A 23,764-nucleotide genomic window follows, 5' to 3' on the forward strand; every position below is an offset into this window, starting at 1 on the left:
ATCCTGAGTCAGACACATATCCACTAAAAAGAATAAAAATAAAAGTTTTATCTCACATGTGCCACCATTTCTTCTTGAATTCAGTCTAGTAAGAGTCACAAGCCTATCTATGGTCCCCAGAACCTCGGTATTACAGTAAACACGAATTCCAAAAGGTATTACTACCTTAAAACCAGAAATCCTTGTTTAATTATCCAGTACAACATGGCCATTACATGATGAGCAACTTTAACCTACAACCCCATTTCACACAAGACATAGCTAAGTTTCTAACACATTCTTTAGGGTTTCTAAAACATTTGCAAAAGACTACTTTTAATTGTCCGTTGCCAATTTGTGATATATTAGGCACTTAACGAGAACCCCATATTCAAATAAATGTTGAAGTTGCTTCTTCTACAAGGTTCAAAACTGCTAAACTAAATGTTAAACAATTATCTAATTTGTATGCAGTTCCTGCAAAGATTCTAAGTAGCACAAAAATAAAACTTTAATATAAAAGATATTTTTAGATCAGTAGATTTGACAAATGCAACCATTTACTTAAAATAAGCCACAACAATGGTCTACAAATTTAACCCTCAGAGAAAAAAATTTTCATATAAATTCTAACAAATTGTTTTCTATAAAGTGACACATTTTCCACTAAATCATTAAACTCTACAAGGGTTTTCAAATAAAGGGATGAAGAAAAGCAACAGAGGATGGCAGTTATAAACACAAAATACAACTGTCAGAAACTCACCTGGATGATGCTATGATAAATATATTATCTTCCATGTCTAGATTAAATTGCACTAAATGTAACATCAAAGCAGATGAAAAAATAATCTACTAACTGAATATTACTGTGTTACCATACAGCCTGGAAATCAAAAGCTCTACCAAATCAACGTTTACGTATCTACTTTACCCTAAAGGAAGTGGAGAACAGTAATGCTAACCCTGATCCCAATGTTATGCAGACTCACGTCTCTATACTGCAGTTATTGCACGCCCTATTCCCTTAATGTCGTTCAAATATCAACAGGTAGTCATTACGGTTCTGGAGAAAAAGTATCAGTTTGGGATACTGCTCCTAGTTACATGAATGACTTCGAGGCCTCTAACATCATTTCTTCATCTATTACTTTGGGGGAAATCTCATCCAATCCACAGGGTATAGTTGTGAAAATTTAGTTGTCTAACCTAAAACTAAAGTGCAATTCAACTAATGCTGTGGTAGTAAACTACTCATCCAAAACCAAACACTTATTTTTCCATTATCCATTTTACTGCTCCCCAGCAATAGCTAAAAAGTTGAGATCACAGGAAACACAAGTAAAGCCCAATCTTGGCATAAAAGCAAACAAAATTATTTTAGTACAGCCCAAGGCCTATTTATTTTCAACAGGTCTTAAATGACTGAGACCCACGGAACCAAACTAGTCTTACCTAGCTAAAATATTCATGGGTGAAGGGTTTTAAGCTCAGTAGAAAAGAACTGCATGTTGGGCCATCCTACAGATGAAAAATTATGTTGAATGTGATGAGTCGATGCTGTCTACAGAAAACCTTGCCCTAACCTATTTTATTTTCACTAACTGTGAAACATGTGAATATATGTGTATCTAGGGTGACGTGTTTATTTCATCAGCAATAATGTAATCAATGATAGTTGGATACTTTTAATAGTGTTAACCATGATGCTAACTCCTATGCCAGTCAAAACACCATAATATCCCAATTATGATGACTTGAAATTACTGAAGCAACCTTTTCTCTTCTGAAATTATGCAGTAATCCCCTGCAATAAATTACAAGCAGCATCTAGTATATTACTACTACCTTTCCAAATTTTAAAAAAATAAGCACAATTGATACAAATAAAGGAAAGTTGAGATTAATTACTTACAGTAGTAACATACTAAAACTCCTGAGAAAGATTTCTATTTGCTAATTTATTTTTCTGAGGCTCTATTTCAAAGGAATGAGTCTTCTCTCCAGTTGCCCTATTCTACCATTCTGCCCACCATGAATTATAGGAGTAAAGACTACCTGTGTTCTCAGTGGGGTTGCTTCATTTTCAAAGAGTATTTGGCATCACGGGCCCCAGCCACCAAACTCCAGACGAAGGGTATGCATCTCCCTCTAACCCTAATCCACGAAGAACAACACATTTCTGCACGTCCTCGAGGATATAATAACAGCCCCAAGTTGAGAAACACTGCATCTAGTTAGTGCCCTTAAAGCTCTGCTCTGAGGAGGAAGAACATTTTGAAATGTATGGTCTAGTACTCACTTACAAAAAATGATTTCTAGGTTATTTATAAATTTATCACCTAACAATTACTGCAACTTAATTTTTTCTCAAAAATAACTCCAGCTAAATTTTCTTCTTTCTACCACAAGCTTAATATAAGCTACAGAAGTACAAGCTGAATTTCTTCCAATTATCACTGGCCTGGACCAAATGAAGTGGTTACCAATTAGTTATTTAAACTGACCCAAAACCCAGCCATGTGATTCAGTTATATGTGTCTTTATGTGAAGGAGATGTTGCCAATTTTCAAATATCTGGGGTACTGAGGACCAACTGATAACATCGAACTTCATTTTAGTTTAAGACTACACCCTTCAGCAAACTTGTTTCCCAATAAGAGCAAAACAAACATTCCTATTCCTACTAATATATTATCCTCAAACAACAGTCCTAAAGATGAATACTGTTGAGAAGAAAATAAATAAGTTAAATTTGACAACCTCATTGCCTTTCAATTAATAATGATAAGTTATCACACAAAGGCTTGCTTCACAAACATGTAAACAAAACCTTCACCCATCTCACACACAGCACTCAACAGTAACATACTATGCAAAACGAGTATTAGTCTATATTGCCAGATTAAATTTTCTTCCAGAAACATTTTAATAAAAATTGGCCATTTCCAAGAAACACCCACTGCGTGCCCACCAATAAAAGGAAACCATAACAAAACAGAAAATTTACCATATGGCTATGATTTAAAGAAAAAAAACTTGCACACACTCAAGCACACCAGCAAAGTCCAATATTAAAGTCACATTCTTTCTTATGGGCTATGATTAGAATTCTGAATAGACACTGAAATAAAACTTAATACAAATGCTTAACTATTCAGATCAAAGGACCTCTATGGAAGCATCTGTCCTCAAAGGCATTCCAGTTTGAGACTCAATTTCAGAATAAGGCATAACACAAGACATACAGGGTGAAAAAGGGATTATATAATTCCCAACATACTCTGAACCTGATAGAACAAATCTAAGGTTTGTTTTTTGTTTTTATTTTTCTTTAAACAATTGCCAAGACTGGAATCAAAGATAAATAGAAGGCACAGCAGTTTTGCTCTGGTTTTGTGTTATTCAGATTTTGAAAATTTTTTTGTTTTTTTCCTTTTTTTACAAATACAAATTAAACATGAAAAAACTCTACTTCAAAAAAAATCTAACAGTTCAAGAAAAGCTTATTAGCTGCATTCTAGACATTTAAAACCTATCTCACAATTTCAGTGGTAAAAGCAGTAGGTTTTGGAACTGTTTTGTGATCACGTATCAAAAGAAAAACTCCACTAACACCTTTTATTCAGTTTTTAACCATACCAGCGAGAATCAAAATTGTCAATTTTTCCAACGGCAATTTCTCCACACCAGAAGGTAGTCATGACTCTCGAAGAAACAATTTGGGTTTTTCCTGCCTTCAAAATGTTTATCATATCCTGTAATTCTCAGAGGCTTTTGAAACACGTAGAAAATAAGTAAGAAATATTCCAATGAATGAAACATACCAAATGTCAGTAATAAGTGAGACACATTTCTTTGGGGAAACTGTTAAAAAAAAAAAATCCAGTCTGTATATGCAAATAAAGCAAGGAAATTCAGTCTCTTTTTTTCTTCTTTAAAAATCCATTTTTCCTAAAATATCATTCCACAAAATTGGAAGTGAAGGACTAAAAGGTGAGAGGAGAGAGTTGGGGAAGGAGCACACACCATTAACACAAAAAGTAAAATTGTACAAACTTAAGCAGTTTATGAATAGACTAAGGTCATATTCCAAGATGCCAAAGGCTGGCTGAAGAACTTCACCATTCTGTGGGAGCTAGGGTTTGTACTGTTGTCTGAAGATCGGTGAAGAACAAATCACTGCCTCGGAGCAATGCTCCTTCCCACTCCAAATCCTGGTTTCTGCACCATGCCTCCACGGGGTGGGCCTCTCATCCCACCACCCAGCCCACCTCGAGGGCCTCCAGGTCCCCGCAGGCGGTTATCTCGGCGGTCCCCTTCCCGGGCGGCTCGAGTCTTCTTTTCTTCCACATTCAGGCGGACCTCACCTCTGAACATGATGGGCTGTAAGAATCAAGGCGAACAGACTTACACAGAATGCTTATGGGCTACTGACTATCAAAGACAAAACAAAGCTATAAAACAAAGACAAAACAAAGAACCAGCAGCTTACAAATCATCTACATTCTCACAGTTCAGTTTTCCTCTCAAACTCAGAAGACATAATTTTCCCATTAACAGACACATGGAAAAAAGTTTAGTTATGCAAGCTAGTTCAAAAGTCAGAAAGTCAATTTAAATAGCGCAGCAGCAAAAGTAATTCTCAGCATTTATTAAAGACGTCTTATATTCCCATAGAGTTATATAAATGGAACAAAAATAAAAATTGCCACCTTCTCCATGGATTGGGAGGCTTAGAATAAAATTTCATCATCACCTAATATGGAAAAATTTTGCTACTAATGTTCATGCAAAGTACATCTACGTCTCAAAAACATCATGAATTTCATCTAAATATAACCTTAACAAAATGCTATTTGCCTTAACAGAATTTAGGAAAATACTGAAGATAATAAAGATATCAGATCTTAGTGCAGCAAAAAAAATACATCCCACCAAGTCTTGGGCCTTGTTTTTTGCCAAGAGAACAAAGGGTTAAGATTCCAATAAACTCAATTTACGCCCCATGCTGGCACTCAGTGGTTTTCTAACTGAAATATTTTTTTAAATAAATACCTACCAGTACTTACTATACAGAGAAGTATTCTATAAACTTAACTTTTATTATCCCATTTAATCTTCCCAACAACCTTTGAAGGTTGTTACCACACCTGTTTTATAGAGACCAGCAAACTACATGCCAGGAAGATTAAGGAACATTATAGACTGCACGGGTCACAGGGCTAGTGAGTGACAGAAGAGCAATGTAAACCAAGGCATCCTGACAGGAAAACATAAGCTTTGAACTACACAGCATGGTCAGGCACCACGGTCATATTCTACAAGCTATTTCTGTACTCATAAGAAACTACTGAAGGGAGTACAGTAGACTTCTACCAATACAGTGAGGTGAGGGAAAGACAAGCCACATTCGAAGTCTCCAAAGTACACAGGAGTGATTTGAAAGTGCGTGAGGAAACCTGCATGGGGGTGGGGCAGGGAGCCTCTTTTGAGCTCTGATTCTAATTTGTTTTAAATTCTGATTAAATATATACTTATATTTGCACATTTATAAATAAATATTAACACAAGTATTATAAATATTTATAAATATAGTTTATATACACAGTATATAAATCACACACATTTATGTGAAGTGCTGTTCCTGGCAATGTTCTTGACACAATGGAAAAAAAAATGATTTAAAGTCTGAAAGATAAGAGGAGAGGTTAGGACTGCAGATATATTAAAAGGTAGTTATGGAAGAAGACACTTCTAAGGAGTTATCACAAGGATAGAAGCAATCTGAATGAAAAGGATGCCAGACATATAGCCACTTTCTGAGGAAATTTACCTCAACAATTCTTATGTATAAAGACGCCATGACTTACCCACCAAATCCTTCATCTTGGATAATTAACTAGGAAGCAAGCTAACAGGTCTGACCTTGTTTGGCCCCACTGGGAATACCATACCATTTAATAAAATACAAATTCAAGGCTGCACCAAGAAGTGTGGCCACTGGACCTACTGCATGCTCAACGGTGGATTTATCAACAAAGCCTACTGGACATTTCTGGGTTCAGTATTCTGTGTCCTGGATTAGATAAACCATCATTCTCTCCACATTGCTTGGTGTTTTGCAGGAGATGCTTCAAAACACAGTGGTCAAACAGTGTGGTAGATAATGACCATTTCAGATTAAGGCTAGCTTAATGTTACACTACATTAAACTCTGCAGTATACCAATCAACATTCTAGAGAACATCAGAGGTTCTGGAGCACCTCTGGGAAATAATGATCTACAACATTTCTAAGTAATATGGTTTAATAAAATGTGTTTAGTTTTAACTGGCAGAGAATGAAAGCAGATCAGTGGTTGCCAGGAGCTGGGGAGAGAGGATATGGGGGAAGGACTGCTTAATGGGTAAGGGACTTACTTTTTTTTTTGGCACACGGGCTTAGTTGCTCCGCGGCATGTGGGATCTTCCTGCAGCTGGGATCAAACCCGTGATCTCTGCATTGGCAGGCGGATTCTTAACCACTGCGCCACCTAGGAAGCCCAGGGACTTACTTTTGATGAAAATGTTTTGCAACTAGATAGGTAATGGTTGCACAAAAATGTGTATTAAATGCCACTGAACTGTAGTCTTTAAAATGGTTATGTTATGTGAATTTCACCTCAATTGAAAAAAAAAGTGAGGTCTTAAAAATCCCACACCCAGGACTTCCCAGGTGGCATAGTGGTTAAGAATCCGCCTGCCAATGCAGGGGACAGGGGTTCGAACCCTGCTCTGGGAAGATTCCACATGCCATAGAGCAGCTGAGCCTGTGCGCCACAACTATTAGGCCTGTGCTCTAGAGCCCGTGAGCCACAACTATTGAGCCCATGTGCTGCAACTATTGAAGCCCATGTGCCTAGGGCCCATGCTCCACAACAAGAGAAGCCACTACAATGAGAAGCCTGCACACCACAGTGAAGAGTAACCCCCGCTCTCAGCAACTGGAGAAGGCCCGTGTGCAGCAACGAAGACCCAATGCAGCCAACAAATAACTAAAATAAATAAATAAGTAAATAAATTAAAAAAAAAAAAATCCCACACCCATCTCAATAAATTAACCATATTTACACCTTTCTTCTTCTCTACTACTACAGAAAATGTTTTTTACTAATGCAAGATGTAGGGGAAGGAAAGGGCTCTTTAAGAACATGGAAATAAGATTCTGATTCTACAAATCCCTCTATTATTAAAGTGCCTTAAGGTAGGGTGACTCCAAACCCAGACAACTTATAGAACAAAAGGAGAAGCTCCTCATAGCTTTACCCAGTTACTTATGAAGACTGCAAATATACCTGGTAAACAAACTGATTCTAAAAGTAAAAGTAATGTAACATTACACGCACCAAGCTGCTACCAAAGAAAGGAACTGCATAAATTTCAGTGCATTGGTAACCATAGTTATTTCATTCTACATCATGTACTTATTCTAAAAGTAAGTTATTTAGATGGCAGTTCTGTTTTTCTAAACTCCCAGGCAGTCCTTTTAGTAACAGTTAAACATGATGGAAAACATTACCCAAACATGTTGGAATAAACTGCACTTTACATATAAGACATAGTTTTAAGGATGAATAAATTAAAAGACCAAAGATACATTACTTAAAAAAAAAAATCAAGATGAAAAACTGCTTACCCTGTTGCTAAGCACCTTCAGAACAGGCTCAGAATCATCAAACACAACAAACCCAAAATTGGGTAATTTCCCACCACTGTTAATACGCAGCTCCACTACATTCCCATAACCTGCAAGTGAAACACAGATTCTCAAATAACTCAGAACATTTCCTTTAAATATTACACGCACACTGTCCAATGACAGCCACTAGTCACACATTGCTACAGAGCACGTGAACTGTCGCTACTCCGAAGTTAAGATGTGCCCTACGTACAACATACACACTGGATTTCAAAGACTTAGGATTATGGAAAATATCTCGTCTGTACAGATTGAAATAATATCTTAGATACAGTGGGTTAAATAAACTATTATTAAAATTAAATTATCCTTTTAAAATGAAATTATGCCTTTTAAAAATGTCACTAGAAAACAAAATTACACGGGTGCCTCATCTTTTACTTCTGTTGGACAGCACTGTATTAGACGACTCTAGTGTTTAAAACTCAATAACCTACTTTGAAAAAAATCTTTAAGCTCTGATTTGTCCACCTCATGAGGCAGGTTGCCAATGAAGAGCTGGTGACTGTCAGGATGTCTCACAATTCTTCGGGGTTCAACATCACCTTGCTCACCAGCCTCACGGACTGAAGAGGAAACAAAAACAGCAAATAATGAGAAAGAAGACACCTTTCAGTGACTGTTCAACAGTTCTCTCTACCCTTTAATTCCATCAACTCCACAATGTATTTTTTAAATCTAAGTATATGCAAATATCAACTGCCCTCCCAAAACAAGCTGTCACCCTCAACAGGCTCAGACTACAGAAGCCACCTTTCTGAGCTCTCACCTGGTCTAGGTCCCCTCTGGGGAGGAACACTTATTCGCTGTTCTCGCACTCTTTGATCTCTCTGAGGCCTCTGCGGTGGAATCTGAGACTCAGGCTTAGACTCCGGACGAGGCTGAAAAATGCATACATTAACTTTTGTGTAAAAACAAAGCAAGCTTACCTTTATTCTTGTGAAGTGTCCTAGCTAACAATAACATTTAAACTAGAAAATGAGAGGTCTCTCACCAAAAAAAAAAAAAAGAAATTAAAAATCACCTTGTACACTTCTCCGCTTTATTCATTAAACCTCTGTGAAATAAAATCACATGAAAATACAAGTAAATTTGCCTAATATGCAAGCTTATTAGAAACTCACCTGTGAAGCTGGTACTTTAACAACATGAGGTGGTATCCCAGTAACTGGAACAGCTCCACTGGGTGGAAGGTTCTTACTGGTCACAGATGCCCATGAAAAGGTCTAAGGAAAACAATGCCAACATTAGTTGATTACACTATTTATCAAAACAGTATAAAAGCTATTAGCTTTTGATTTCTTGTACATTATATGCACATCACATTTTCAGAGGCAAGATGGAACTTATAAGTAACTTAAGATTCCTTTTCCCCACTACTTAAAATTTAGTACTAAAATTCCTTAGGACTAATTATCAAGTATCAGCAAAATATGTGAGGCTACAGTCTGTGAATCAAAGCAACTTCTCTTTCCAAAACCAGTCTTCCTCCTATGATTCTCTCAATCTATAACCCAATTACAGCAACTTTAGAATTTCTTTAATTATTTCAATGACAAAAATCACCAGATCCTGTTATTTTCCTCTTAATTATCTCTTCTCCATCTCCACTGCCATGATCCTAATCCAAGATGTCATTACCTCTCTCCAGGACTACTATAATTAAGCCACCTAACTTGTCATTCATTCTCAATCCAGCCAACCTACTTTTCCACCTGCAAGCTGAAGTCATTTCACCATTTCTCTTCCCTGCTCACCTACAAGCTGCCAGAGAGACCAAGAACTCTATCCATGTTATCAACAGTTCCCATACCTAGAACAACTACCTCGAACAACGCCTAGCACAGAGACACTTGAAATAACTGTTAGACAAATGACATAAGAACCCTAGCCCCATAAATACAGCACTAAAACATATTCCTTCACAGAGCATCAACTGTAAAAGTTCTGTGAGTTCACTTGATACCATCCTGATGCGACTCATGAGGAGTAACTGAAAAGCTTCAAACTTTTTAAATCAGTTATTTTAATCAGAAAAGTAGTTATATTTCAACAATTTATTTCTACTTCTACTCTAAAGTTGTCCTCAATTAGATTTCACAGAAAAGGAAAAGTGCAGCACACAACAGTGTGCCATGTTATTTTTTAAAGACACGCTATCACTTATTTAACAAGCACACAATAATGTGCAATTTGGAAGATTTAATATTAAAAAGAGGGTTTGTTGATATGGTGATAAAATAGCACCTGAAATTTCTGCTCTAAAAAGTATCAAGTTTCCTTAAAGGAGGGAAAAAACTACTTTTGATTTGGTAACACAATATGCATCTTCTTAACCGAGGTATGGCTCAATATGGAAGAAATTTCCCTGAACAACCAATATGAAAACGCACCTATGAAAGTCAACCAAACAACAATAAAAGAGAAGAGAGATTTTTTTAAAATAGATAGAAACAGAATAAAAATGAAGACACGCTGCATACTCTCAAGTCCTCCTGCACTGTCTGGGCTATGTCTGCAGGCGCTGGAGAAGAACTCTTCTGAGCATCCTCAGGAGCAGTTTCTTCCAATACTGGCTCAGACTTTTCCTCTTGGACTTCTGATACAGGTTCTTGCTCCGGTTCTGGTTCAGGATCAGGCTCTGGTTCAGCAACGGGTTCTTCTAAATGTTCTTCTAAGTCATTGCTTTCACAGTAAAATTTGAGACATATCATTCTGCTTCCATTGATTTAGCAAGAAATTCCTACAGAGACCTGAACCTAAAAAAAAAATAGTTCCCTTCTCCCCAAAAAGATCTAAGAATTATGTATTTGAGTATTAAAACTAGACAACTTTTTAGAAAAGCTCTCAATGAGCAAATCTTAAATGCAGTCGGATTTGCTAAATTCTGATTAAGCAAATGCATCAAACAGGTCAAAATGAAACAGACAAGTGTTTTTCAGAATCACAAAATTATTACAATTTACCTATCAATATCACAAAACTCTAATAGGCTGTGGGAAGCTGGGGGAGGGAGTTGTTTAATAGGTAGTTTCAGTTCTTCAAGATAAAAAGTTCTAGAAATCTGTTGCACAACCGTGTGCACATACTTAACACTACTATAAAGTACACTTAAAAATGGTTAAGAAAGTAAATTTTATGTTTTGTGGACTATCAAAACATTTTCTCATAACAAAGACACACAAAGAACTCTGGAGGAAAAGAAAAAAAAACCTCAGTTGTGATTCAGAATAGTTCTTAAACTTCCACATAAGTCATTTTAACAAGCTGCATGCAGTTGCTTTCCCCCTGAAATTCTAATTTGGTAGGTCTGTAGAAGGACAACAAATCTTCATTTTCAACCAGCAACTCAGATGAGTAAAGTCAGTTCTACCACCACACCCTGAGACACATTTGAAAGCATCATTTAAGTGCTGAATATTAACATTAAGGGCAACAAGTAAATATTAATTTCTATTGCTATACAACATATTTTCATTCCAGTTACAGATTAAAGAAAACCTAAGATACAATCACACATTTACTATCTGCGCTAATAAATGAAGTTCTTTATTGCTAAACTCACGTCTGAATGTCTCTCAATTTATGCCCAAGTCCTTGTACACCTTCTAGTTCTCTCAAAGCACTTAATGCTACATGCCTTGATGTATTAAATACTTGATAAATCCCAAATCTATTTTCACCTACAGCCAAGAAAAAACCAAACCGAAAAGCAACTGATGGATACTATTTAAGTAGTCCTCAGACTGCAATCTCTATTAAACAAGTTATATATTTATGTCAGATACCAAAAGCAAAACCTTTCTTTTGAGAAATTATCGCTATTTTCTGAGATAATTCTGAGCATTATGGCTGCCCTCCAAAAAAGAGAAAGACTAAACAACTCAAATTCTCATGCAGCTCTGGACAGATGAACAAAGTTTCCCTTACCTGACAGTCTGGTCATAGAAAGTTCCAGAATCATCAGGTACCACCTCAGGTGTCTGCTGTCTTTCTTCAGGTTCCTCTACTTCTTCTTCAGATTCTACATGAGAAAAGAAACTTAACATATTTGTGCTCACTTAATTCACAAATATATTCACTTTCACAATGTTCATCATGATTAAAAAGGCAATGAAATAAGAAAAGTACACATACATAAAACCATAAGGAAAACAGGCCAATTGAGTAAAATCATGACATAGGCTTTAAGGACAGAATTAGGCTATTGTAATGTCTGGGTTACAAGCATGGAGTCTGAGGCCATATTGCCAGTAATCCAACGAAGGTTCTACCACCTAACCAGCTATATGAATATGATATCAGACAAATGACTTCTGTGCATTTCAGTGCCCTAATTTATTAAATGGGAACAAAAGTACCTAAAGTATGTATCTGGAAGGCTATTATATTACACAATACAACACTTAGAATTCTCAGTCTTATAGAAAACACTAAAATACTAATTACTCTTAGAGTTTAGAGACAATTCTCCATGGGTCTCTTGTGTTTCTGCATATCTTATAATTGAGGCAATGGCTACCCTTTGTTCCAGACTATCTTTTAGGAATGTTTATACAGCAACACTCGGAAAACAGTGTCTCTCTCCAGAGCAATGGGTAGGTATGTTTGCTGTCCATTATAAGGTTTTGGTTCCTGAAACTTAGGGTTCCATTCTAGTAATGCACCTCTCTGCAGTGCAGGTATCATCTAAACTTCTGCAGTGTCCTACAGAAACTGTGGCCAAGACACTAACCTGTCTACTCCTGACTTAGGAGTTTGATGTCTTCTACCAGTATCAGTGAAGTAGAATAACCTGTCAGTCTCAAGTAGGTTAAAATCTCCAACACTTCTTATGTCTTGACAATTAAAAGTTACTGATGCAAAATACAGAGAATTATGAAAATATTCAAGAAACTTATACTCTCTTCAAGTCAATCTGATGCCACCCAAAAATATTTAGACAAGAAACTTACCCTCCTGAGGCTCAGTGACAAAGCCACCAAAGACTTCATCTTGGTATCTGAAGATATCATTGTGAACATAGAACTTATTTGCAACAGAGCCCTGCAATGCCAACAAAAAGTTTTCATTTATTCAGCAGACTTTCAAAATTTCAAATCACTCTACACCATGGTTCTCAACTAAAGGCAATACTGCCCACACCAAGAGACATTTGGCAACTTCTGGAGACATTTCAGTTTTCCCAAGGGGGAGCAGAACTGACAACTACTGAGTAGAGGGCAGGGACGCTGCTAAACATCCTCCATTGCACAGGACAATCTCAACAACAAAGAATTACCCAGCCCAAAATGTTAATAAGGCCAAGCTTGAAGAGATCCCTCCTCTACATTATGGCAGTTAAGAACTACACTCAAATATACTTACGTGCTTAAAAAACCACCAGACAAATATCCAAGAATTGACAAACTCTAAGTATTTAAGATGCCAAAGCCCAAACCTCAAATCATTTCTTGAACAATAAATACATGTTACCAACTGCAATAGATATTTTTAAAACTCCCTAAATCTGTATCTAATAATATTGACACAAGCACCCAACATGGTGTAGCTTAAAAGGTTTGCCTACCCTAGGTATAAGACACACTATGTCAAAATCCAACTATGTCATTTACTAGTCATTCAATTTCTAAGGCTGTCTCTTCATCTGTAAAATGAGGGATACCAACTTACACTTTAGAGCTTTGAATATTGTTATTATGTAACAATCCACTGCACTATGGTAATGTTATAATCTTCCTCTTTAAGGGCAAAAAAAGAACTAAATTTAGAATAATTATTAATCATCCCATGACTCCTTGAATATTTAGAACTCCATCAACAATTTTTTAAATAAATTTATTTATTTATTTACTTATTTATTTATTGGCTGCTCTGGGTCTTTGTTGCTGCATGGGCTCTCTCTAGTTGCAGTGGCTTCTCCTGTTGTGGAGCACAGGCTCCAGGTGCCTGGGCTTCAGTAGCTGCGGCACAGGGGTTCAATAACTGTGGCTCACAGGTTCTAGAGTGCAGGCTCAATTAGTTGTGGCACACGGGCTTAGTTGCTCCGAGGCATGTGGGATCTTCCTGGAGCAGGGATGGAACCTGTGTCCCCTGCATTGGCAGGCAGATTCTTAACCACTGTGCCACCTGGGAGACCCTCCATCAACAATTTTAACACTACAGATAATCTAAGGCTTCCTCTAAAAAAACATGACTAAAATGACTTCATGTCATTTTTCAAATACACAGCTGAGTTATTTTATATTTAAACAGTAAAATGCAGGGATTTTAGACTCACTATGCGTCAACAGAAAATTATTTTAAGAGTAAAGCTAGAGAGGGACTTCCTAGCCCATGCACCACAACTATTGAGCCCTTGTGCCACAACTACTGAAGCCCACGCACCTAGAGCCTGTACTCTGCAACAAAAGAAGCCACTGCAATGAGGAGCCTGAGCACCACACTCTTTACACTAGAATGCCAACCAACCAATAAACAGAATAAGAAAGAATTAGATGATTACCCTTTTTACCTATCAGAGTAGCAGTTGATTCTGGCAACAATTAATCAATGTGAAAACTAGTGCCTAAAAGTTTGATGAAGAGCAGAGTATACTGGACTTCCCTGGTGGCACAGTGGTTAAGAATCTGCCTGCCAATGCAGGGGACACAGGTTCGAGCCCTAGTCCGGGAAGATCCCACATGCCGCGGAGAAACTAAGCTCACATGCCACATCTACTGAGCCTGCGCTCTAGCCACCACAATGAGAAGCTCACGGACTGCAAGGAAGAGTAGCCCCTGCTCACAACTAGAGAAAGCCCACGTGCAGCAACGAAGACCCAATGCAGCCAAAACAAATAAATAAAAGTAATTAATTTTAAAATGTCAACATTTTGAAAAACAAAAGATTAATGAATTACAGCAGATTAAAGGAACCTAAACAGACATGACAGCTATCTGCAATGTGTAATCCCTAACTAAATCTTGGACGAGGACAAAAAAATTACTATTTTTTGTATTATTCTTTGTATTACTTGGGGCAATAACTAAAATTTAAATATGGACTATGGATGGATAATTGTAATACAAAAGCTTCTTGAATTTGATAACTGTACTATAGTTACATAAGAGAAGTCCTTATTCTTAAGAAATGCTCACTTAAGTATCTAAGGATGACTAGGCACAGTTACTTTTTCAAATAGTTTAGAATTAAAAATGATAGGCAAATAGAAGAATTATAAATGTGTTCATAAATGTGGTTCTGGGTAAGATATATGTAGGAGTTACTACTGTATACTATTACTTCAACTTTTCTGTATATTTAAAATTTCAAAGTGAACAGTTTTTAAAAAGACATGTACAACCTTTCATTGTTTTTTTTCCATACCTCAGGAGCAAGGACAAAGGTCTGCATGAATCTCCTCAAAGCCTGGTTGTTGTTAGAGAGCAAGCCCATCACCTGGACCACCACACCATCATTCAGAGTGGCATGAGCATCGACATGGCGGATCTTAGTGTGGCAATTAGTGAAGTTTTGTGACATCACTTTCCTATGGATTTCCTAAGGAATCAAGGCAACAGTTAATGCAGAATCTCCAAGAACAACAAAAAACCTTCTAACACAACAAAGATAGAGCATTTAAGTGTGCACATTTAAATTACAAACTACACAGACCCTACTATAATTTGCCTTAGTATAGTATATTCCCAGTGACACCTTGATCTTTTAAAATTATTGTCCTTAATCAACATACCTAAAAATGTTTACAACAGATGATCCCCATGCGAAAATCAATTATTTTCCACCATTAAAAAAAAACTTCAGAATATATCATACAAAACGAACAAAGTGACATTATAAGCTTTTCAATGACTATCAAAGAAATCAAGTAGTTACTGAATACCTAAATTTCTAAACGAAGTTGAGAAATTTGATCTTTAAATATCAACAGACATATTAAGCATGTATCTACCTCAATTCTATGGGTTATTTTCTAGCTGCTCAACAGCTCACATAAAGCCTGTTATGCTTACCTTCTGTCCATAGACTGCATCTGCTGGCTTTCCATTTGAATCCAATCCCCCATGGACATAAGAAGAGTTCTTTCCATAAAATCTGTAAAACAGAAAGATACTTGTCATATTCAAGTCTCCTAAGACCAGGTATTTATTGTTCATGTTTGAACCCATCAGCCTCACTAGTACATTCTTGGAGGCAGAAATGTGTTCTTTTTCATTTTTGTATGCAATCATATACCCATCCCCTACATGTCACAACATTTACTGAATGGTAATGAAACTGGTCAAGGACTTTTTACAAGTCACAAACTTCAGGAGAGGATGATTGTGTTGGGAAGGATCTTGTTCTTATAGGAAGGGCACGTAAAATACAAGTTCCTGTTTTCACTCAAGGAGATCACAGGCAGTCTTGATATAGATGAGGACATCTTTACTCTCTATAGACTTGGAGAGTCCTTTTATATGTGAGAATGCATGTGATGAGTTCCCACTAAAAACCCAGTAACTCAGGCAGATGGGTTTGAGGAGTAGTTTAACAATTTTTGCTGACACATTAAGAGCGTCAGACTTAATTCTCTATAGCTTTAATTCATCTATATCCTCGACTGATTCGTTTTCATTACAATACTGAATTGGGAAAGCGCCAGCACCCCCTGCCCTCCCCTCCTCAACACACAAACACACACACATACATAAGAAGTGCCCTAGCTTGGGGATAATCACTATTAGGCTTTCTTGGCACTTGTACTCCAGATGAACAATTTTTCACAAAGGAGCCCCTACATGTCATTCTACATCCTGTTTTCTCCAGCTGCCCGCTGCCCCCCCCAAAAGGGACAGATCTAGGCCCTGAAGGATCCTAAAACTACCTTTTGACTTTTAGTGTTATCAAAAGGCTGCATGTCAGCCAATCAGTTCACTACTGGCTAATCCACTTTTCACTGTATCTAAAATGTACCTCAGAGATGAAATGTGAAAAGAAGATGTTCCAATCAATATATAATACTGACAAGTAATCTATTTGGTTAGTTTGTTTCAACTCCTGCCCCCGCCCCGCCGCCCCGCTTTAAATTCCAAATGTACCTAACTTCTAAAGGCACAGAATACAACTGACAAAAAAAAACAACAAAAAGGGGGAAAGAAAGGTTTAGAGACTTGTTCTATCACTTAATAGTTGTGTGAATACCAGCAAATTTTAACCTCTTAGGGTCTTTATCTGTAAAATGAAGTTAACCATCCTATAATGCCTTACTAAGAGGTTTTTGTTTTTTTGTTTGTTTTTTCCGAATCTCTTTATTGCCTATTCCTTTTTTTTTTTTAAGATCTTCTATTGAGATACAGTTAATAGACAATAAACAGCATATATTTAGAGTGTACAGTTTGGTATCCCAATCTCCCATTTCATCCCCCCCAACCCTCCCCGCTTTCCCCACTTGGTGTCCATGTGTTTGTTCTCTACACCTGTGTCTCTATTTCTGCCTTGCATTTCCTCTTTTATAGTTGTTAGCATTTGCCTTACGTATTGAGGTGCTCCTATACTGGATGCGTATATATTTATAATTGTTATCTCCTCTTCTTGGATGGATCCCTTGATCTTTATGCAATGTCCTTTCTGGTCTCTTGTAACATTTTTTAAAGTCTATTTTATCTGATGTGACTACTGCTACTCCAGCTTTCTTTTGATTTTCGTTTGCATGGAATATCTTTTTCCATCCCCTCACTTTCAGTCTGTATGTGTCCCTAGGGCTGAAGTGGGTCTCTTGTAGACAGCATATACATGGGTCTTGTTTTTGTATCCATTCAGCCAGTCTGTGTCTTTTGGTTGGTGCATTTAGTCCATTTACATTCAAGGTAATTATTGATATGTATGTCCCTATTACCATTTTCTTAATTGTTTTGTTTTTGTTTTTGTAGGTCCTTTTCTTCCCTTATGTTTCCCGCTTAGAGAAGTTCCTTTAGCATTTGTTGTAGGGCTGGTTTGGTGGTGCTGAATTCTCTTAGCTGTTGCTTATCTGTAAAGCTTTTGATTTCTCCCTCGAATCTGAATGAGATCCTTGCTGGGTAGGAGTATTCTTGGTTGTAGGTTCTTCCCTTTCATCACTTGAAATATATCATGCCTTTATCTGTAAAATGAAGTTAACCATCCTACAATGCCTTACCAAGAGGTTTTTATAAAGATCAAGAAACAGGTAAAAGTGTTTTGGAAATTGTAAAGCCTTAAAAAAAAAGTGGTAATTTCCATTTTCAGAGCAAGGACTCAAAACGAATTTATAAATATTCTTTTACACCTAATAATCATGTGGTAGCCAATATGCAAGCTAGCAAGGTAAAGAAGAAAAAATAGTTCTGGTCCAACAAATACACATTTCAGAATTTCTAAAACATATTGTAGTAAGTCCACATAAATAGACTTAAGAGTTTTATATAATGCAGCTTTGTTTGTAGGCGGATACTAAAATTAATGTGACACGTGTACTATCCTTGTAAGATGATCAAAGATTATCAAGTAGGGACTTCTCTGGTGGTGTAGTCATTAAGAACCTGCCTGCCAATGCAGGGAACACAGGTTCGATCCCTGGTCCGGGAAGCTTCCACATGCCACGGAACAACTAAGCCCATGTGCCACAACTACTGAGCCTGTGCTCTAGAGCCTGTGCTCTAGAGCCCGTGCTCCACAACAAAAGAAGACACTGCAATAAGAAGGCTGCACACCACAATGAAGAGTAGCCCCCCTCGCCACAACCAGAGAAAGCCCACGTGCAGCAATGAAACCCCAACACAGACAACAAATAAATGAATAAATTAAAAAAAAATTATCAAGTAAAAAAGCTAAAACACAGTATAATAAAAATATCTGCATCTACATAGAAAAATTGTTAGCATTGTTTTACTAAAGACTCCCATGTTTATTTCATACATCTGTTTTAATTCACAAGCATATAAATCATTTCCACTAAAAAGATACCCCAATTTTTTAAAGCATACCAACACAAAACTCATTAAAAGAACAGTCTTGTATCTTCTTCAATACATTCCCACTAAATAATTCATGATTCACCAAAAACAGCAAAACAAAAAACAAAAATCAAAGCACACATATATATTTACATTTTCAAGCATTACTCTTCTGATAATACCTAGGTAACAGTCTAATTTTTAAATAATATTTGTATATCCTACTATTATATAATTTGACCATCCACCACTTTTTGGTACTTACGAAGCACTTTTATGTGACAACCCTAGAAGGCGTATGATAAGAAAATCTTAAGGATAAATACCAACAAACTAAAACACAGCATTAGATGATGCTCGGGGGGAAAAAAGGTTTTACCTGTGCAGCATGTCTGGGGCCTGGTTCAGCAGTGTGTAATACTGTCTCACAAATTCCCGCCCAACCAGCAGGGGACTAGGCTTCTCCATAACCATTGCTTTGGTCAATTCAACCTGGAAAAAAAAGGTCAAATATGTTCAACCTGGAAGATCAAGTACAAGAAGAGAAAGGGGCAGGGGAGAAGACCGAATCACTTAGCTGAGATCGACTCATAGACCAACAAGATCACTTCAGCAATTCTTGGTTTTTAAAAGGAATAAACATTGTACAAAACAAACAAAACCCACACAGACCTGTGAGATTTTATAAATTCAAATTTACTGTAATCAGATGAATGCTATGGGGGGAAAAAAATCACTGCAAAGAATTCACCATTATTCCCAATATTCAATTTTCTTAAACTGAATATAAGAACCTCAAAGGTGGAACTTCCCTGGTGGTCCAGTGGTTAAGAACCTGCCTTCCAATGTAGGAGACTTGGGTTCGATCCTTAGTCAGGGATCTAAGACCCCACATGCCTCAGACAAGTCCACACACTCTAGAGACTGCACACCGCAACTACTGAGCCCAAGGACCACAACTAGAGAAAAGCCAGTACACTGCAATGAAAGATCCCATGTGCTGCAACTAAGACCCAATGCAGCCAAATAAACATTAAAAAAAATTAAAAAGAACATCAAAGGTATGTATGTCTAACATGCATCCTATCATAACTTTCCCAAGCTAATAAACTCAATTAAGGGTGTATCACTTGTAATATAACATATTACAATGGCAATATTAGGTTCAAGGGTGAGAAGTATATAGCTTTGACAACACATACACATGCTAACACATTTTTAGTCAAACTAAAAATTTTTACTATCTTTAAAAAAGAAAACAAAAAAAATCTAAACATGCTTATTTTAAAACAAAACCAAAAAGATGAAAATAAAATAGGCAAAAAATAACAAGATGCTTCTTTAGGCAACAAAATAATCCCTAGCACCTCGAAATTATGACTTAAAGTGAGTATGCTGGAGTGTTAAGAAAGGTACTTGGCACACAATAAGTTCTCAATTACTGTCAGTTATTACTTAAAAAAAAAACCCTTTCGAAAAAATATTTGGCATAAGATAATCCAACTTTTCATCTGAGGAGATAAAATCACCCTGAACTTTATAAACATAAAAGCAAACAGATGTATATATAATTAACTTAATTAACTACACTATAAAGGAAAAACAAGAAAAACTGTATTTCAGTTTTCTTAAAGAATGGGCAAAACAGATTGAGTCTGGTTGGTCAATTCCTGCACAAGCAACCTGTAGAGATATTCATCCTTATCTAGTGCATGACTGCATTATTCCTGAATACCTGTGCCATTTATTACTTGTTTCACCAAAATCTAAGAAACTAGACTAATAACATCAACCTAACTGCATCCTTTGATACTGTCAAGTAGTCTCTTATAATTTCTAAATAATATTTTATCAAATACTGCTTCCCTCATCCAATCTTCCCATGCAAAATGATGAAAATCCTCCAGGTTATGTATCAAAGGTAAGAAAAACAAAAACTTATAGACCACATCTAGAACCTCTCCTTTCCCTTTGAGATTATCTAGATTACTCAAATAAAAAACAAAAAACTCATCAGTTTGATTACCATTATCATCAATGTTTTATTTCAGGTCATTGCCATAAAGCCAAGAAAGTTAAACATATTTATATAGTAAATTTACCTTTACCTCAGTTGTGAATTTTTCTTCAACTGATAATACTAAAGCTTGTCAAAAAAATCCATATTATTCACCAAGTTTCTTTATTAGTTTAACAGTTTAATATAATTGAATATTTTGCAAACTAGATTCTCAATTAGCATTTTAAAATGTTCCAAACAAATGATACTTTATTTCAGGGTTACCTCAAATGGCCTTACAGACTTCCTAGGCTTATATTCACACTATGGTCCCATTAAAGTGGAAACTCCTGCTCAAGTCTCTCCTTTAAGCTCTTCTATAATAAATACCAACCAATCAGCTCAAAGGAAATAGTAGCAGTATTTAAAAATAGTATTTTGGGGACTTCCATGGTGGCACAGTGGTTGGGAATCCGTCTGCCAAGGGGATTTGGGTTCGATTCCTGGTCTGGGAAGATCCCACATGCCACGGAACAACTACTGAGCCTGTGCCCTAGAGCCCGCGAGCCACAACTGCTGAGCCCACCCACTGCAACTGCTAAAGCCCACTCACCTAGAGCCCATGCTACACAACAAGAGAAGCCACTGCAATGAGAAGCCCACGAACCGCAACAAAGAGTAGCCTCCGCTCACAACTAGAGAAAGCCCGCACGCAGCAACGGAAGATCCAATGCAGCCAAATAAATAAATATTTTTTTTTAAAATAGTATTTCTGACAATTATATCTTAATAATTGAGAAAAAAAGAAAAAATAATACCCCATGTGCCTAAATGCACATAGCATTTTACTGAAAAGAACCTATATTTCTTCAATGTTTAAAAAAAGAAAGGAGTGATTCTTAAAATAGCCAAAGGCTTCAAGAAGTCTATGTAAGTCACGGCGAGATAAAAATAACATTTTGAAAGAAGGCTGCAAGCCTCTTTTAAGTGGTAAGTTCCTTAAGAATAGAGACCATTTCTTATGCAACTTTCTAGCCTGAAAACTTAAGAGTGTCTGGCACACTCAGGAATAAAAAATTTTCTTTCATTTGTCATCCTCAACACAAATGGAGGTTAGAGTTTTACACCAGCAAAACAGATTCCTGATCATCCATTTGTCAGGTTGAACTGTCAGGCTGTCCAGAATTCAGATTACGACAGCAGATACATTTTTTTTTTTTCAGTGATTAAGAAAAGGCCAAAGAGAAAACTAAGCTAAGGTGCTAAAAAACAGAAGCTGACTGAGAGGGAACAGACTGGGAAGGACCTGAGAGGAACTGGCTGGAGTGAGAGGATTGTATATGTGTGTGATGGCTACCTGTATACAGCTAAAAAACTGTTCAAAGTGAACCCTTAAATTCTATAATTTTATGGTTTGTAAATTATGGCTCAAAAAATCTAAATAAAGATGCTTCCAAGGACATCCCTGGTGGTGCAGTGGTTAAGAATCCGCCTTCCAATGCAGAGGACACAGGTTTGAGTCCTGGTCCAGGAAGATCCCACATGCCACGAAGCAACTAAGCCTGTGCACCACAACTACTGAAGCTCGTGCGCCCTAGAGCCTATGCGCCACAACTACTGAAGCCTGCGCACTCTGGCACCCGAGTGCTGCAACTACTGAAGCCGGAGCGCCACACTCCACAAGAGAAGCCACCACACTGAGAAGCCTGCGCACTACAATGAAGAGTAGCCCCTGCTTGCCAAAACTAGAGAAAGCCCATGCAAAGCAACTAAGACCCAAAGTAACCAAAAATAAAAAATAAAAATAGATAAAAAAAATAAATGCTTCCACATTTTAAAAAAATCCTGAAGACATCACAAAATGTTTTAGAATAATTAAGAATACTGAATCACCAAATAGCACCAGTGCCTACTAAGTGTTTAGGTAAGTTCTTCAGTAATCTAAGACCATACACTGAAAGTTTTGTGAATAACCTTGTCTCATTCCCAGCAAAAAAGACAATGCAAAAAATTTTGGCAATCTGAGCCCAAAAGATTTAGTCTACACAAACAGACTCAATCAATTCTCATTAAAAAATTCTTATCTGGTAAATCACCTCCCTGAAATCTCCATCTTTATTTCTGGTCCAAACATAAAACAGAAGCTATGAGAAATATGTATACTAATAGGATGCGTCCTGAGAATAAAGTCTTTTTTCTCACCCTGGTTCATTAGAACTCTCAATTCTATCAAATCTAAAATAATGAAAGTAAACAAAATCAAATGGCATCACCTCAGAAAAGCTGATGTTTTACCAGTTACTGCTCCACTATGACAATTAGAAACTATGCATACCAGTGAAAATACATGCTAAAAATACATGAGATCCTTCCTCATTTATTAAATACTCCTGAAACAATGTATACATTATGCAAATGTATATAATACTATGGATTCTGGCTGTTCCTTATATAACAGCATAAGCCAACGGATACATTACTGGTTGGACTACGAAGCCTGTACCAAAATGTGAAATAGGAAACAGACTAGATAGTCTGTTTAATTATTTTAATTATCAACAGATATTCCTCCTTTCCCATTTGGATGTAAAGATAGGAAGACCTCCTAAAAGATACATGCCACTTTCCCAAGACACAATAAGTTCGCTGAACATTCCAAATAATTCCAATTTGGAAATCACTCCCTTGTAACACTTTCAGATCTACAGGATAAACGTTTTGGGGTATATATTACAAACTACTCAAAAGTAATATTCCCAAAGATGATATATACTGAAATCATTATAGTCTAGAAAGATTAATGATGAAAGAAACAGGACCTAGGAAGAAAACGAAGAGGGAGGAAATCACTCACTTCCAGTAAAGTTTACTTTCCACTAATTTTATATCCAAGTTTGTAATATTGTGAATGTCATAATATGCCAAAATTGTACTCTACAAAGGGGACAAGAAAAACACATTTTAAAAATGATACTTTCCCTGGGACTTCCCTGGTGGCACCGTGGTTAAGAATCTGCCTTCCAATGCAGGGGACACAGGTTCGAGTCCTGATCCGGGAAGATCCCACATGCCTTGGAGCAACTATGCCCAT

General features: G+C 36.8%; 1 protein-coding gene across 4 annotated transcripts in view; it reads right to left on the reverse strand.

Moving 5' to 3' along the window:
* Positions 1-741: 741 nt before the first annotated feature.
* The window catches only part of G3BP1 (G3BP stress granule assembly factor 1), a 32,882-nt gene continuing 9,859 nt past the window's right edge, over positions 742-23,764 (reverse strand). For all 4 annotated transcript variants that reach the window (XM_057730474.1, XM_057730444.1, XM_057730465.1 and 1 more), the window contains 11 exons: positions 19,054-19,166; positions 15,735-15,816; positions 15,088-15,261; positions 12,675-12,765; positions 11,650-11,743; positions 10,203-10,404; positions 8,844-8,945; positions 8,489-8,600; positions 8,157-8,285; positions 7,657-7,766; positions 742-4,365 (listed from right to left, as the gene is read on the reverse strand). In XM_057730474.1, the coding sequence (XP_057586457.1) occupies positions 4,159-4,365; positions 7,657-7,766; positions 8,157-8,285; positions 8,489-8,600; positions 8,844-8,945; positions 10,203-10,404; positions 11,650-11,743; positions 12,675-12,765; positions 15,088-15,261; positions 15,735-15,816; positions 19,054-19,148 (1,398 nt within the window). In that variant the 5' untranslated portion in view covers positions 19,149-19,166 and the 3' untranslated portion in view covers positions 742-4,158. The remainder of the gene's footprint in view (positions 4,366-7,656; positions 7,767-8,156; positions 8,286-8,488; positions 8,601-8,843; positions 8,946-10,202; positions 10,405-11,649; positions 11,744-12,674; positions 12,766-15,087; positions 15,262-15,734; positions 15,817-19,053; positions 19,167-23,764) is intronic.

Source organism: Hippopotamus amphibius, chromosome 1 (assembly GCF_030028045.1).
Source record: "Hippopotamus amphibius kiboko isolate mHipAmp2 chromosome 1, mHipAmp2.hap2, whole genome shotgun sequence".
Lineage (NCBI taxonomy): Eukaryota > Metazoa > Chordata > Mammalia > Artiodactyla > Hippopotamidae > Hippopotamus > Hippopotamus amphibius.